The 15,815-nt window shown below is 37.5% G+C and overlaps 1 protein-coding gene across 4 annotated transcripts in view; it reads right to left on the reverse strand.

Annotated features, from left to right (window-relative positions):
* The window catches only part of GLRA2 (glycine receptor alpha 2), a 231,225-nt gene that overhangs the window by 45,983 nt on the left and 169,427 nt on the right, over positions 1 to 15,815 (reverse strand). For all 4 annotated transcript variants that reach the window (XM_003917424.5, XM_009197221.4, XM_003917425.5 and 1 more), the window contains one exon: positions 6,447 to 6,596. In XM_003917424.5, coding sequence (XP_003917473.1) covers positions 6,447 to 6,596 — 150 coding nt within the window. The remainder of the gene's footprint in view (positions 1 to 6,446; positions 6,597 to 15,815) is intronic.

Below are 15,815 nucleotides of genomic sequence, written 5' to 3' on the forward strand. Positions count from 1 at the left end.
TGAGAAATTAGTCAATGGGTACTATGTTAACAGTTAGATAGGAGGAATAAGTTCTGGTCTTCTATTGCACAGTTGGGTGAAAATGGTTAATGATAATGTATTGTTTATTTCAAAATATCTAGAAGAGATGATTTGGTGAAGAAATAAGTGTTTCATATGATTGATACAGTAATTATCCTGATTTGATCATAATATAATGTATAAAACCTCAAAACCTCACATTATACCCCATAAGTATATACAACTATTTATTATGTGTCAATTAAAAACAAAATAGAAGAAAAATAAGTAAAAGGCAACTTGTCATTAGGTGGCCTACATGCCATAACCATGTTCTCAAGCAGCCACAATTTCTATTTAGTAGCTGACCAAAAAGAAGTCAGGGCTATCTGGGTAACTGGAAACATCTGAAATTATGCACAATGGGCCGGGCGCGGTGGCTCAAGCCTGTAATCCCAGCACTTTGGGAGGCCGAGACGGGTGGATCACGAGGTCAGGAGATCAAGACCATCCTGGCGAACACGGTGAAACCCCGTCTCTACTAAAAAAAAAAATACAAAAAACTAGCCGGGCGAGATGGCGGGCGCCTGTAGTCCCAGCTACTCGGGAGGCTGAGGCAGGAGAATGGCGTGAACCCGGGAGGCGGAGCTTGCAGTGAGCTGAGATCTGGCCACTGCACTCCAGCCTGGGCGGCAGAGCGAGACTCCATCTCAAAAAAAAAAAAGAAATTATGCACAATGCCAGAAGTAAGGTATGATGCAGTCAGATATAAAATGAAAGTGGGAGATAAATGCAGGTGAGGCTGCATTGTAGAGAAGTTGTTATAACTTCACATGGTGCACATATTTCTTATTGGAGCTGAGGAGATAACATTAAAATAGAGTTTTATTGCATAGACCTGGGGCATCAGCTTCTAATAGACTGGAGTTGGCTAGTTCTGTCAGGGAAGATCTGGGCGTGATTGTTTCTGAGAAACTCTGTTTTGATAAAATTGACAGTGGCTGCTTTGCAAAACCTAGAAAAGATAATCAAAGCAAATACATCTAGTTGCACATTGCCTGGCGACTCCTTGAAAGTGACCCCATTTGATAACTTGATTGCTCAGTAAACACCAGACACTCTTCCCATGCATGTAAATGTAATCTCAGGTGTTCTCTCAATAAATACCTTCCTTGAATAAAGCTTAATGCCATTGTCTTTTTGGGAGATGATCTGCTCTTATTTTTTGTTATACCTTCTAAAACATCAACCTGTATGTTATTTTAGAGGTCAGTTTCTCAGTAGGAAATTAAAGAGATGACATATTGCCTTGGGAGTATTTACTTTTTTTTTTTTTTGAGATGGAGTCTCGCTCTGTCGCCCAGGCTGGAGTACAGTGGCGTGTTCTCGGCTCACTGCAATCTCCACCTCCCGGGTTCAAGTGATTCTCCTGCCTCAGCCTCATGAGTTCCTGGGACCACAGGTGCATGCCACCATGCCTGGCTGATTTTTGTATTTTTAGTAGAGACTGGGTTTCACATGTTGGCCAGGCTGGTCTCGAACTCTTGACCTCAGTTGATCCACTCACCTCGGCCTCCCAAAGTGCTGGGATTACAAGTGTGAGCCACCTCTCCTGGCCAAAATATTGAACATCTTTAAATGATTAAAAAAAAAATTTAACTCAGGCCACAGTGCATTTCTGTGAAAATTAATTTAGTAGTTCATGACTAGGTGGGCCCCAAACTAGGAGAAAACAAGTGAGGCCTCAGGGGCAAAATTTGAGGGGATACCCAAAACTCCAGTACTCAAATGATATTTAATGTAACGTTTTAAAATATCATTATTAATACGAAAAATCCATGGTGAACAAAACACTAAATAAAAAATAAAACAGGATCTGACCCTGTACTTGTGTGACTCACTTGCCTCACCCTATTTGCTTCACCTTGCCTCACCCTATTTGCTTCACCTGGCCTCACCCTATTTTCTTTTTGCATTCGTTTCCTCATCTGTAAATTGAGATAAGAACAGTATCTTCATTGTTATTAAGTAATTCACTTAATTTAATTCAAACAAGGACAATTTTGATAGTGGCAAGTGGCACTGACAGACATTACAACTCTATAATGTTGACTATTGCAAAGTAAAAAAAGTTTTATCAAACAATAAAACATAGTTAAAATGGTTTTATATCATACAAAAAATGACAAACACTCAATTATGAGCATTTAGATGCTCAATAGCAAGACTGCTCAGTCTTTCTTTCCTTTTTGTTTTATGTTTACGGAACCTGTGATTTTCCATGTTTAACTTTTTTTGTTTGTATTATCTCAATGTGTAATCTCACTTAGTTTTGTGGATTTAAAACAGTATCTGTTTGCTGGTCACTGCCAAATATACATTTCCAGATGTTATCCCTTTCTTGAGCACATATTTCTATCTAATTACTTGCTAACTCTACTGAGATGTCTCATGGGCATCTGAATTTAAGAGCATAAAAATATGACTCGAGTTCCACTCCAAATCTGCACTTGTCACAATAGTCCCCATCTTAATAAATGGTAACACTACCTACCCAGTTGCTTAAGCCAAAAATCTGTGAGTCATATTCAATTCATTTTCTCACCTCTTCACATAAAATGCATCAGCATGACCTATTGGTTTTACCTCCAAAGCATAACCACTAGAATGTAAGTTTCATCAAAAGGTTGCATTTTTTTCTGTCCTGTGAAGCAATGTATTCTGAGGATTTACACAGTGCCTGGCACATAGTAAGAAGTAAATAAATTTTTGTGGAACAAATGAAAGATTCCTGAACCTAACCACTTTCCTTCATTCTTATGACCAATACCATAATCTAAGCCATCAACATCTCCACCTATAGTTCTACAATAGCCTCCTAACTTATCTGCTGCTACTCTTGACACCACAACTATCCACTCAATAGCCTATTTGCTATATTGAAACTAACTAGTGGATTCCAATCACTTAGGATAAAATAAAGTCCTTTATACTGGCCTGCAAATAAATCTTGAAATTACCTATTCTTCAACCTCATTTTCTACTTTTTTGTCCCTCTCATTCTCTACTATATTCACAGGTTTCCATGTTTAAGCATAGTAGGTGCTCAATAAACATTTGTTGAATGAATAAATATGTATATTTAACCTGTGAGTAGTCTAATCATGACAGGAAGTGAGATTGTGCAGAAATTTGTTTTACCCCGTCTCTCTCCCTTTGAGAGCTAAATTCTCAAGTAATCTATACTTGCTTATTCCATATCCTCACCTACTTTAAACTACTGCAATCTGGTTTCTTCCCAAATGCTGATTTGAAAATATTCATGACAAGATAATCAGTAAACTCAATGGACCATTCTTCTATTTTATTAATTTTTGCTCTTCGTGTTTTTTTCACTCCTTCTACACTTTTTGGATTTAATTTCTTATTCTTCATTCTATCTCCATGAAATAGATTCTTAGATAATCAATTTTCAGCTTTCTATCTTTATAAAATGCATTTGAAGTATACATTTTTCACTAAACATGGCTTTAGCTCAGTTCATATATTTTGATATGTACAATTTATCTTTCAATTCAAAATATTTTCTAACTTCCAATGTGAATTCTTTTTGACTCCTGAATTATTTCAGAAGTATTTGGCTATTTCCCAATTTATAGAGATGTTCTAGTTATCTTTGTACCATTGATTTTTAGCCTAATTCTATTTAATCAGATAATATGATTTCAGTGGTTTGATATTTGTTATGAAGTGCGTTATGGTCCAACTCATGGTAAATGTACCAAAATGTTTCTTCTGACTTGAAAAGTATGTGTTTACTGTATTTGAGGGTGTAGTTTGTTAATTATGTTGTTAAATATTTTATATCCTTACTGATATTTTTGTCTGCTTTGTTTCTATCAGTTGCTAAGAGAGGTATGTTAAAATTCCTCACTATGAGTGTGAGTTTGTCTATTTCTTCTTTACATTTGTCAATTTAAACTTGGTGTATTCTGAGGCCATGTTATTCGTTGTATACGTATCTATAGTAATCACATCCCCCTATTGAAATGATCCTTTTAATTATGAAATATCTCTATTTCTAGTAATAATTTTGGTCTTAAAGTCTACTTTATCTAATATTAATGGAGCTAAACTGGCTTTATTTGGTTAGTGTTAGCATGATATATTTTATCCACAGTTACTTTGAAGCTTTCTGTGTCTTGATATTATAGGTGTGCCTATTGGAGGCAGACTAGAGTTGAGTTTTATTTTTTAATTTAATCTGAAAATGTTTGTCTTTTAATAGAGGTATTTATTCTATTTTCCTTCACTGTATTTACAATATATTTGGGTTTAATCTACCACTTCTCTATTTGCTTTTTCTTTATCTGTCTTGTTCTGCATTCCCTCTTTCTTTTAGATTGATTTTGTCTTTTTATTATTCCATATCCACCCCCACTTGTTTGCTAGTTATACTTTTTAAAAAATTAGTCTTTAATATCTGTTATTATGTAATGCCAGACATTGCTAATTGATGACAGATCTCATTCCCACAGAGCCCAGGTACAGTCTAAGAATCCTTCACACAGTAATTAAAAAATTCCCTAAAAATTATTTAGAATTGTGAAGCAAAATGAAACCCATTTTCCATCTCTGGTCTAGGAGAGCATGCAGTCAGTAAGCCAGGATAGTGTTTCTTAAAGTTATCTCATCATAAGAATCACCTAGAGTGCTTATTAAGAGTACAGATTCTTGTATTCCACCCAACTTTATAAATCAACATCTGAAAGGAATTTTACTGAGAATTAGTATGTTTCAGAGGGGTCCTAGGTGAGTCTTATTACGATAAGGAAGTTTGGGAAACCTGAGCAGTATTACCATATGTAAAAGAAGTTGTTGAAGGACTTAAACCATCCACTGAGGCGGTTGCAGCATGAGTTCTATACTGTTTTGTGTTGAAATACCATCATAATGTAAGAATATTTTCTGGGTGGCACAAGTGATCCTGAACTCTTGCTGCTGTGTGCTGAACTTCTGTGAATGTGATTAAAGAAACGATAGCACCAACAAGGAGGCAGTGAGGAGAAAATTGAGAAAGGCACAACATTAAAAGGTAACGTACAGCAAAGAGGATATTTGTGCTTGTTTACTTGTTCTCCTTATCCATGGCAGGACAAAATGTTCCTGAGAGGTAGCGAAGAGTGAGACAGGGCAGCTAACAGGACAGATTTATCTCTTTCAGCCCAGAGTATGTGCAGGAAACCTTTTAGTGGATGTAGTCAGAACTCAGTGAGCTCATACCCACATAAACTCCTCAATATAAGCAATGTCTCACAACAGATATTCAGCTTTACACCTACGTATTTGCAGCATTAATAGTGACTGTGGAATATTTTTGTTTTCATTCCAACAGAGTAGCATATAACTATTACTTCACCAGCAGGATTAGTTTATCAAATATTTTTTGGAACAGATTTTGAAAAATCTCTCTACTGTACATAAAATGTTAACTTTAGTTCTCAAGCAGTATTGTTACAGGAGGTAACATTCTCCATATCAAAGGGTATGTTTCTCTCCCAGAGTTTGAAATGGAAAACAGGTGCAAGCCTTTTGATAGCCTCTACAAGATTGGGTTATAAAGCAGAACAGTGTTTTCCAAGCATGTCTGCACACCAGAATTGCCTGGGGAGCTGCAGAAATACGGAGGCTGGTGCCCCTCCTAACATTGAGATTTAATTGGTGTAAGGTTGTGTCTAAGGCTTGGGATTTTTAAAACACCCCCAGGCAATTCTAATGTGCAGGCAAGTTTGGGAACCACAGGACTGGAGATCTTGAGCTATGCATTTCAAACCTCAAGTCTCTGGACAGTGTAAAGCTTAGGATTCTGCAGTAAAGTTTAAGTTGAGATCATAAGATCAGTCTCACTAGATTTATCATGTTGTAATCTACATGGGTATGGAATAATTTACATAAAGCCAGAGCAATTGATGAAAAAAACTCAATCAGATCAGTGATGTACACACACACACACACACACACACACACACACAGAGTCAATATTTAGAAGAACCAGGATTTTAAAGTAACTTGGTCAAATTGAGTATATATCCCCAATTAGAGTTGCTCGATAAATACAGGGAGTCCAGTTACATCCAAATTTCAGATAAACAATTTTTAGTATAAGTATGTCCCATGCAATATTTGGTATGTGCTTATACTAAAAATTGTTTGTTGTTATCTGAAATTCCAGTTTAACTCCATGACATGTATTTTTATTTGCTGAATCTGACAGTCCTCCCCAATTTTAAAGGCCTAAGCTGAGCACTAAGTCAGTGTAGTAGGACAAATCAGAACAAAAATTAACCTTGGCTTCTTGCTTATTGTGTGCTCTTCTGTTTTCTGAATTATATTGCCTGGCTAACCAACTCAAGCTCTACATTGTCTGAACTGAGGGGCAATCATACCTTATTCTGCCTCTTCTGTCTTCTTCGGAGGCGCAGGAACTCCTTGTGTTGCCTGGAGACAAAGTTCACCGCTGCGTATTCCAGTAAGGCAGCAAACACAAACAGAAGGCACACCGCCATCCAGATGTCAATCGCTTTTACATAGGAGACCTGAGAGAGAGAGACACACACACACACACACACACACACACACAGAGAGAGAGAGAGAGAGAGAGAGAGAGAGAGAGACTATGAAAGCTTGCCAGGAAACCAGATTCTTAATGGTGTGAGCAGCAAAATAACCTAATTTCCTTGGTCAAGGATTTTCCAGCGTTTTCTTAAGAAAGTGCTTAAGCCATTGATTCTACTTTGAAGATTCTGGGCAGAGCACTGAAAGTCACATGCCCCCGAACCAGTAGCTTTATTCCTGAGACTGGGTCCAAAGATGACTTCAAGAATTTCCTTAATGACAGTAGATTTTAAGTGTTCTCACTACAAATAAATATGTGAAATAATGCATATGTTAAGTAGCTCAATTTAGACACTCCATGATGTGTACATATATTGAAACATGTTGTACACCATAAATATATACAATTTTTACTTGTCAATTAAAAATAATTATTCTCTTAATTAAAAAAAGAAAAATGAAACTTTGAGGCAAAATAGATGGGTGCTATTATTAAAACTGCTCACTTCTATTTTTTTAAATTAACGTTTAAAAACCAATATAATTAAGATAATTTCAAAACATGGATGTGAAATAAACTATGTATGGCCTTAGGCTCTTCAGAAGCCAATTTGTAATTTTCTTCAATTTACTGATCCTAACTGACATGAAAACACAGTTCTAAATAGTTTTAAATCCTCACAATTTAACAGTATTCAACCAAAGTAAAATATCAAGAATCTAGCCTTGAGAAGGTATCTGGTTAAAAAGAAAACTTTGATAACCCTTCAGTGTTTGCTTAAGTGTTTAGTAAGTCTTATAATTTGACAAAGTAGATTCTGAAAGCAAATACTTTCTACTTGCAATGGAAAATGCCCCTCATTCTCTCAACTTAAAATTATTTTTTCAACTGTAAAAGGGAAAAATAATTGGATGAAGTTACAAAGTATTGCATCCTGGACTACAAAGAATACTTACTAAACTACCATCTGAATGTGTACAATCCAGTTCTAATTTTTAAATAGTTTCCTGTATTTTGGTATCTGTCAAGTGCTTGCCAGCCAGTATTTTAAGCATTTTATGTGTGTGAATTTTTTAAGCCTTACAACAACTCATCCCAATTTTCTGATGAGAAAACTGGGGTAAAGAGGGATGAAATTATTACCCAAGGTCACAAAAGTAATAAATGACAGAGTCAAGATCGGAATTGGAACTCAGTCTGACTAGTGGATTTCCTTTCCGAACACACACAAACACATTGTTAGGATCATAGTTTGCATCTTTGCATTTACCTTTGACCTTTATACTGAGCATTTCCCATGTTATTTATTTTTCTTCTAGATCATAATTTCTAATGCTTGCCTAATGGTCTATACCATGATTAAACACTCACATTGTAAGACATATAGGTTACTTTCTATCTTATATTTTATGACTATAAATGTAGCTGTTACAAACATTCTTCTCCCAAAATATTTGACTGTGTCTCTGATTATTTGTTGGATCAACTTTTAGGTGAGTTACAGAAGTAAAGATATGAAAATAGGCTCTTGAATTAGAAGGTTTGCAGGAGCACAGTGGACATAAAAGCAGAGATTCTGGAGTAAGATGCCCCAATTAAGAAATGCTGCTCTGCTGCTATCTGTATAATTCAGTTATGTTATATAACCTCTCTCTGCCTCTATTCCTCATCTTTAAAATAGGAACAATAATAGTACCTACCTCGTAGAGTTGTTAAGTGGATAAAATCACTTAATATACATAAAGATTTTAGAATAGTTTCAAACACAGAATAAGTCCTTATAAATGTTTGCAATTATTTGGCCAGAGAAGGGTGTGATTTTGTGAATGGATAAATTTTGGAAGGAACAAAAATTAATAAGGAACATAAAACTCACCCACAATCATAATATATTCTAATTATTATTATTATTATTATTATTAGAGACGGAGTCTCGCTCTGTCGCCCAGGCTGGAGTGCAGTGGCCGGATCTCAGCTCACTGCAAGCTCCGCCTCCCGGGTTTATGCCATTCTCCTGCCTCAGCCTCCCAAGTAGCTGGGACTACAGGCGCCCGCCACCTCGCCCGGCTAGTTTTTTGTATTTTTTAGTAGAGACGGGGTTTCACCGTGTTAGCCAGGATAGTCTCGATCTCCTGACCTCGTGATCCACCCGTCTCGGCCTCCCAAAGTGCTGGGATTACAGGCTTGAGCCACCGCGCCCGGCCTCTAATTATTGTTTTTAAGATCACCACCTGCCTTACATTATTTGTCTAAAACAATCCGAAGTACTTGTGTCAGTTCCACATGTATTGTGACAAAATGATCTAGCACTTTGTTATCTCCAGTCCTTGAAACATATTATTCTTCCTACCTGGGATGGTTATTCCCACTCCTTCTGATTAATAGTCGCCTCAGAATTCTTTAGGACTTCGCTGAGATATCAGTTTCCCTGGGAAGCGTCCCCAACCTTTCTCCTTTCTCTCATCTGAGTTAGGGGCCACGTTTCTTTGTTCCCTTATCACTCTCTATTGAACTTATCTGTTCCTTCTTTGCCCACTTTTTACATGGAAGATGTCCCTCATCTCACTCAACTTACAATTTTATATACATATACAAATTTGTATATATATATACAAATTTATATATCTATATATACATATACACATATATGTGTATATATATATTTTGAGATGGTGTTTCACACTGTTGCCCAGGCTGGAGTGTGTGTGTGCGCGCATATATATGTGTGTGTGTGTGTATATACACACACACACACACACACACACACACACACACTTTGAGATGGTGTCTTCCACTGTTGCCTAGGCTGTAGTGCAGGGGCGTGATCTAGGCTTACTGCAACCTCTGCCTTCCAGGATCAAATGATTCTCCTGCCTTAGCCTTCTGAGTAACTGGGATTACAGGCACGTGCCACCACACCTGGCTAACTTTTGTATTTTTTAGTAGAGACAGGGTTTCACCATGTTGGCCAGGCTGGTCTCAAACTTCTGACCTCAAATGATCTGCCCATCTCGGCCTCCCAAAGTGCTGGAATTACAGGCGTGAGCCACTGTGCCCGGCCAATTATATTTTAAAGTATTCCCTGACCCTACTCTTAGACTGTAGGTTTATTTTTTTTGTTTTTGTTTTTAGTTTAGGCCCTGTGCAGTATTACTTTGTATCACCAGCACAGGACCTAGCAAATAGTGCAAAGGCAGTAGTTATGTGGGATGGATAGATGGATTGGTGGATAAATACATGGTGGATGGATCGATGATGGATAGATGGACTGATGGTTGAATGACTGACTGACTGAATGAATGAATGAATGAAAGAGAAGGAAGGGAGGAAGTATCTAGCTATTTTTGCATCTTTGTGCTTTAAACAGTTATGAATGATATACTATTACCCACAACTGTATATATTTGATACTTCTAAGAGTGGACTACTAGTGAGTTTTTATTTTCTCAGCTCACCTAACATTCCTGGAACATTTGCTTCCTTAATAAACAATAGTTTGTCTTGTATTTGCTCTTCTGGAGCAATCCTATTTTCCTGTAATAATAGAACATTACCAATCACAGCATTTCCAGTTATATATTATTCTGGAATATATAATGATATATAATATATATAATATTATATATTATATATTATTCAGATGGCCCATAAATGTTTTAAGACCCAATAATGAGAGGAATGTGTTAATGCCCGAGATATATGCATACCAAGAGCTAAGTCCAATAGAGCTGACCATCATTCCTCCTCTTCCTAGTGTTTACAGCATTCAGTAATTTGTACACCTTTTCTCCATCTTCTTCTAGCAATCAGCAGACCAAGCTCATATTTGGCTTCTTTTATAGCTGCTCATAAATGAGTCCTTCCAGTCTTTTAATCATTTTGGTTGGTCTCCGAGTTTCCTCCAAATCATGAACATCTTTCCAGCATTGAAGTGCTGGCATTAAATGCATTATTCACATGGATTTAGAGGGTGTTGTGAGACATCTATCACATATGATGTGATGTTCCTTGGTGCTGGTTTCTCAGAACTGAAATGCCTTTTTGTTGCTTTTACCCAGCTCTGATGTCAGATTCTCTTCTTTCAGCTCCTATTCCTTGTAGGATGTGCTGAGTTTCTTAGCTCACATCTTCCCCTCTTTGTCACATTCTTTTTTTTTTTTTGAGACAGAGTCTCGCTTCTGTCGCCCAGGTTGGAGGTGCAGTGGCCTGATCTCAGCTCACTGCAAGCCCGGCCCGGTTTATGCCATTCTCCTGCTCAGCCTCCCGAAGCTGGGACCACAGGCCTCGCCCACCACCAAGTTTTTTGTATTTTTTTTTTAGTAGAGACTAGGTTTCACTCGTTAGCCAGGAAGGTCTCGATCTCCTGACCTCGTGATCCACCTGTCTCGGCCTCCCAAAGTGCTGGGATTACAGGCTTGAGCCACCGCGCCTAGCCTCCTTGTCACATTCTTTTTATGATTCTTGGACATGATTCCTTCTTGAACGACTTTACTACAAACTTGCAAGATAGTTTTAAAAGGTAATGAAGTTCTCAAAATGCTGTTATGATTAACTCAGTTGGTATCTTTTCAGGCATATTTAATTCAGAAAAAGAAAAACAAACATTGAGAGCCTACTACATGGAGGGCTGTACTAGGTGCTGGTGGGAGATGGGGTAAAAGATACAAGGATGACTAAGAAGTATATTAATTCTCCCCAGGACTTCCCAGATTATATTTCAGGGGACCACACTCATGCTGTGCTCCAGAAAGTATCACTCACATAGATCATGGGGCAGCAAATTATAGTCCACGGATCAAATTCAGTCCACTGTTATTTGAAGACAGCCATATTCATTCATTTACATATTGTTTGTGGATACTTTTGAACCAAAATGGCACAGTTGAGTAGTTGTGACAGAAACCAAATGGCCACAAAGCCAAAAATACCATATGGCTCTTTCCAGAAAACATTTTCCAGCCTCTGACCTAGACTTTAATGTTATCTTCTTTTTATTGGGGTTGTACATCTTAGTGACCCTGCCTCACCACTTAAGAATTCCATGGTCTACAGAGGGAGACAGTCACATGAACATATAACTGATACAAAGTAGATGGTTCCACATGACAAAGTAAAGGAAGGACAGAAAGTCTGGTGGAATATGGGGAGGTTAATGTCGATGGAAAAATCAGTAAAGGCTTTATTTCTAGGTGGTGTGGCACTTGTTTTAGGGCTTGAGAAGAGCCAGGTCTTTGGTGGGTAGAAGAAGCTGTAAAATCAAAGCCATAAAGATGGGAGACAGTATGGTGGTCTTGCAAATAATGAGCAACCCAGTGACCGGGATATGCTGGGCACCTGGGAGATAATGGTGAGGGGTGGACAGGTAGGCTGGGCTGGCAAAGGAAGGCATTGAAAGTCAAGCTGATAGGTTTTGGGTTTCAAAAATTTGTAAAGATAAGCTAATGATGGTTTTGAGGTGGAGTATAGATGTATAAGGTGCCTTCCTTCCCTTCCTTCCCTTCCTTCCTTTCCTTTCCTTCCTTTCCTTCCTTCCTCACTCCCTTTTTAAACAATTATCATGATGCTATTTTGTCTCTGAAAGCAAGAGTCTCAGCAAAGTAGACATTATCCTCCTTATGGAAATTTACCTCACCTCTTCTTGGCACTTTCACCTCTATATAGGTTGGTTCTCTTCCAGGCTCTCTGACATCTCTGAATCAACAACATCTCTGAATCATCTGATCTTCCTTACTCTCTTTGGGACATCTTATTCCATTTGGTATTTCCATTTCTTGAACTCTTTCCTCCTCAGTTTTCACTCTATCTTCATATCCTCAATGAATTAATCCACTCCGATAGCTTTCTTCTTATTTCTGTGTGTCAGGGTAGTGGTGGTGGTAGTGTGTGTATGTTGAGTGCTATAACAGAGACTGGCTATATTCTTCTAAATTTCATTTCCTCTACCAGTAAGCTAGATTTTCCATTTCTCTTGGATCCTCAATGGAATATGGGCAGAAGTTATACATGTTAGGACCTCTAAAATCTTCCATGAGGCCCTTAGGACTATACCTTCTGCAGCCACCTTAGGTGTCACCTGTTTAAGATGGCAGTGCCATAAGATGGAAGAAGATTGGATCCCCAAAAGACCTACGGCCACCCACCGCACAGTAGAGTATAATGTGAGTGAGAAGGAAATTTTTATTTTATCAAGCTACAGGAATTAAGAAGAAAGCTATAGGAGTGGATGCATTTATTCAGGATATGAAGGTTTTGTGTTTCCAAAGTTCTCAAATTATTCCCTCAGCCCTGACCTCTCACCAGCATTCTGTGATAATTCTAAAATAGCTACAGTTAGTATTTGCAAAATTAAACATATTAAATGCCACCTCCTTCTTATTCATCTCATTTAAATCTTCCTTCTCACTAGCAACCTGGTTTTGCCACTGTTTCCTCCTCCGTTGTCTTCATCTCTAATATTCAATCTATTGCACAGATTCAACATTTCTGTCTGTAAAGCAACCCTGGGTTTACTCTTTACTCTCTCCATTCCAAAGATATCACTTTAATCCTATCCATCAACACCTAATGCCTGGTTATTATAACAACTTCCTAACCAGTCCACCTGCATTCAGTTCTTCCTCATGGCACCTAGTCTTTTGCTTCTGTGAAATTAAATTTAAAACCCCAATTTCATTTTGAAACACATCTGCTTAGGAATTACTGTGGCTGCCTATTGCAGTCTCTGGTATTCAAGGCCCCGCACAGCATGTGTCTATCCTAGTTAATCAATCTTATGGCACTCTTTCGTAACACAAGCTTGGTGTTTTGTTTAAGCAACTTTGCTTAGCCCTGAGTAAGCCAAATCCATTCCCACTGATGACTTTGTCTACACCAGTAGTTCCTAAATGAGGTTGACTTTTCATTCCAGGGGACATTTGGCAATGTCTGGAGATATTTTTGGTAGTCACAACCAGGGAGCGCTGCTATTGGCATCTAGTAGTTGAGGTCACGGATGCTTCTAAACATCCTATAATGCACAGGACAGCATCCAAAACAAAGACATCCAGTCAAAATGCTAATAATTCTGAGGTTGGAAAACCCTGAGAGAGAGAAAGCAAAAACAAAAACAAACAAAAAACCTAGGTAACTATGTCTAGTCCAGTGGTTCTCAACCAGAAGTGATGTTGCTCCCAAGAACATTCAGCAGTGTCAGAAGATGTTTTTGGTTGTTTCATCTGGGAAGTAAAGAGTTGCTCTGGTTTCTAGTGGGTTGAGGCCAGGGATGCTGTTAAATACGCAACAATGCAAAGGACAGCTCTTTATGACAAATAATTACCCAGTCCCAAATGTTAATAGTGTTATAAGGTGGAAAAACCCTTCTCCCAGCATAGAAACATTTCCCACATTTTATATCTGTTTATTTCCAGATAATTCTTCAAGGAGTAGACCAAATCCCATCCCCAAGGTGATAATTTCTTTGCCTATTCTAGCCGACGGCGGCCTTGCCTGTCTTTAGAATTTGTAATGCACTTAAAGATAGAATCATCCAGTTTAGTGTTTGCTTCATGCATATGTGTTTTATCCACCCAACTAAAGTATAGGATACTTGGGGGAATATAGATCCAGTAATGTCTTCTGTATCCATGTCACCAAGGACGTTTTTGTGCATATAGTAAGTGTCCCCATAAGTTTTTGTTGACTGTCAAATTTTCCAAGTGCTATATAAATTCAAATTTCTTTCACAATTATTGCTTTATATGAAGGGTAAGCTACAGAAAAAAAAAGAGAACTAAAAAGAAGAAAAATGTAGTTTTGGTCTTTTAGTGATGACAGTTGTTGATATCCAAATTACTCTGGATTTATTTTCATTAAGGGAAAGGAGAATACTTATTATTTATATGACTTTACAACTTCAGTAGTTTGCAAATATATCTGCTGGGAAAGTAGAACCAGTCAAGTGGTTTAGGGTTTCATGGTGCTAGATTAGCATTTATCTGTTGTTTGAACAGATAAGTGAGATCATGGAATTTGGTTAGTTGCTCAGTTGTTTGGCATTATATAGACATTTCTTAGAGGTGTTTCCCATTAATATTCTTTTTAATACTGTCTTGGCATTTTTGAAAACTTTGGCAAGTTTAATAGAGTCAATTTTTTTTCATGAATTACATCCTTATTTCAGTTTCAAAGTGGAAAATCAAGTCATGAATTTATTTCCTTTAGCCCCACAATTTGTTTTGTCTGTGTTCAGACACTATACTGTTTCCTGTGCCATGAAGCCAGTTGCTGTTATTGGTTGGGACATTTTGTACATGATGTTTATCCCCAGGACAGAAATAATGAGTCACGATTGTACAAGGATTACTTGAATGTCCTTACAGCTTGGATGCCCTCTCCATTCCTCATGGGCAAGGCACTTCCATGTGATAATGTGCCAACTAAAGTATATCCATATTCCTAGCCCCTAGGCTGACCCCAGAGAACTGTGACATTCCTCCAGCAGCTAATCAAGGAGGATTGCTAATGAACATGTACAGAGAGCAGTTCACTACAGTGGAGAAAAATCACAAATGACTATGATCAAGTGTTGTTTTGTAATAGAAAAGAAACAAGATGTATTCATAGGGCAATCTCAAAATATTCAGATGTTCTTTAAGTGGAATGATTCCTCATATCCACCTGCTTGAGTCAATGTTTAATTATTCTCCACAATATATCCATGTAACAAAATTGCACTTGTGCCACTTACGTTTATACAAATAAAAAATGTTTAATTATTCTCAAACTATGCCTGAAAACTATTGATAAAGCAGAATAGAAGTTTTTTCTTCTGTACAGTACAATTTCATTGTATCTAATTTATATGTGGAAAATATTTAATTAACCTTGATTAATGCAGCTGTTGAAATGAGAGATACCTGTTGGCCACAGTAGCCTGAGATGTGCTTCTGTTACATAAAATAGAAGGCTTTGGTAGCTCCAATCAACTTATCTTTTATTGAATGCTATAAAGTATACCATCATGCTTTCCATTTCCATTTTGGGGGTAAATGAGTTTATTAAATGCATATCTAAACTTTATATGGCTAGTAATTAACAGAGGTGGTAATGAGAATTCTGGCTTTGCTTTTTCTGTTTGGTCTCTTACCTATATTCAGTAAGTGTATCATGAGAAAAAAATACAGATAGTCAAATTAATCCTAGTGCCAAAGATTCATGGTGC

Source organism: Papio anubis, chromosome X, assembly GCF_008728515.1.
Source record: "Papio anubis isolate 15944 chromosome X, Panubis1.0, whole genome shotgun sequence".
Lineage (NCBI taxonomy): Eukaryota > Metazoa > Chordata > Mammalia > Primates > Cercopithecidae > Papio > Papio anubis.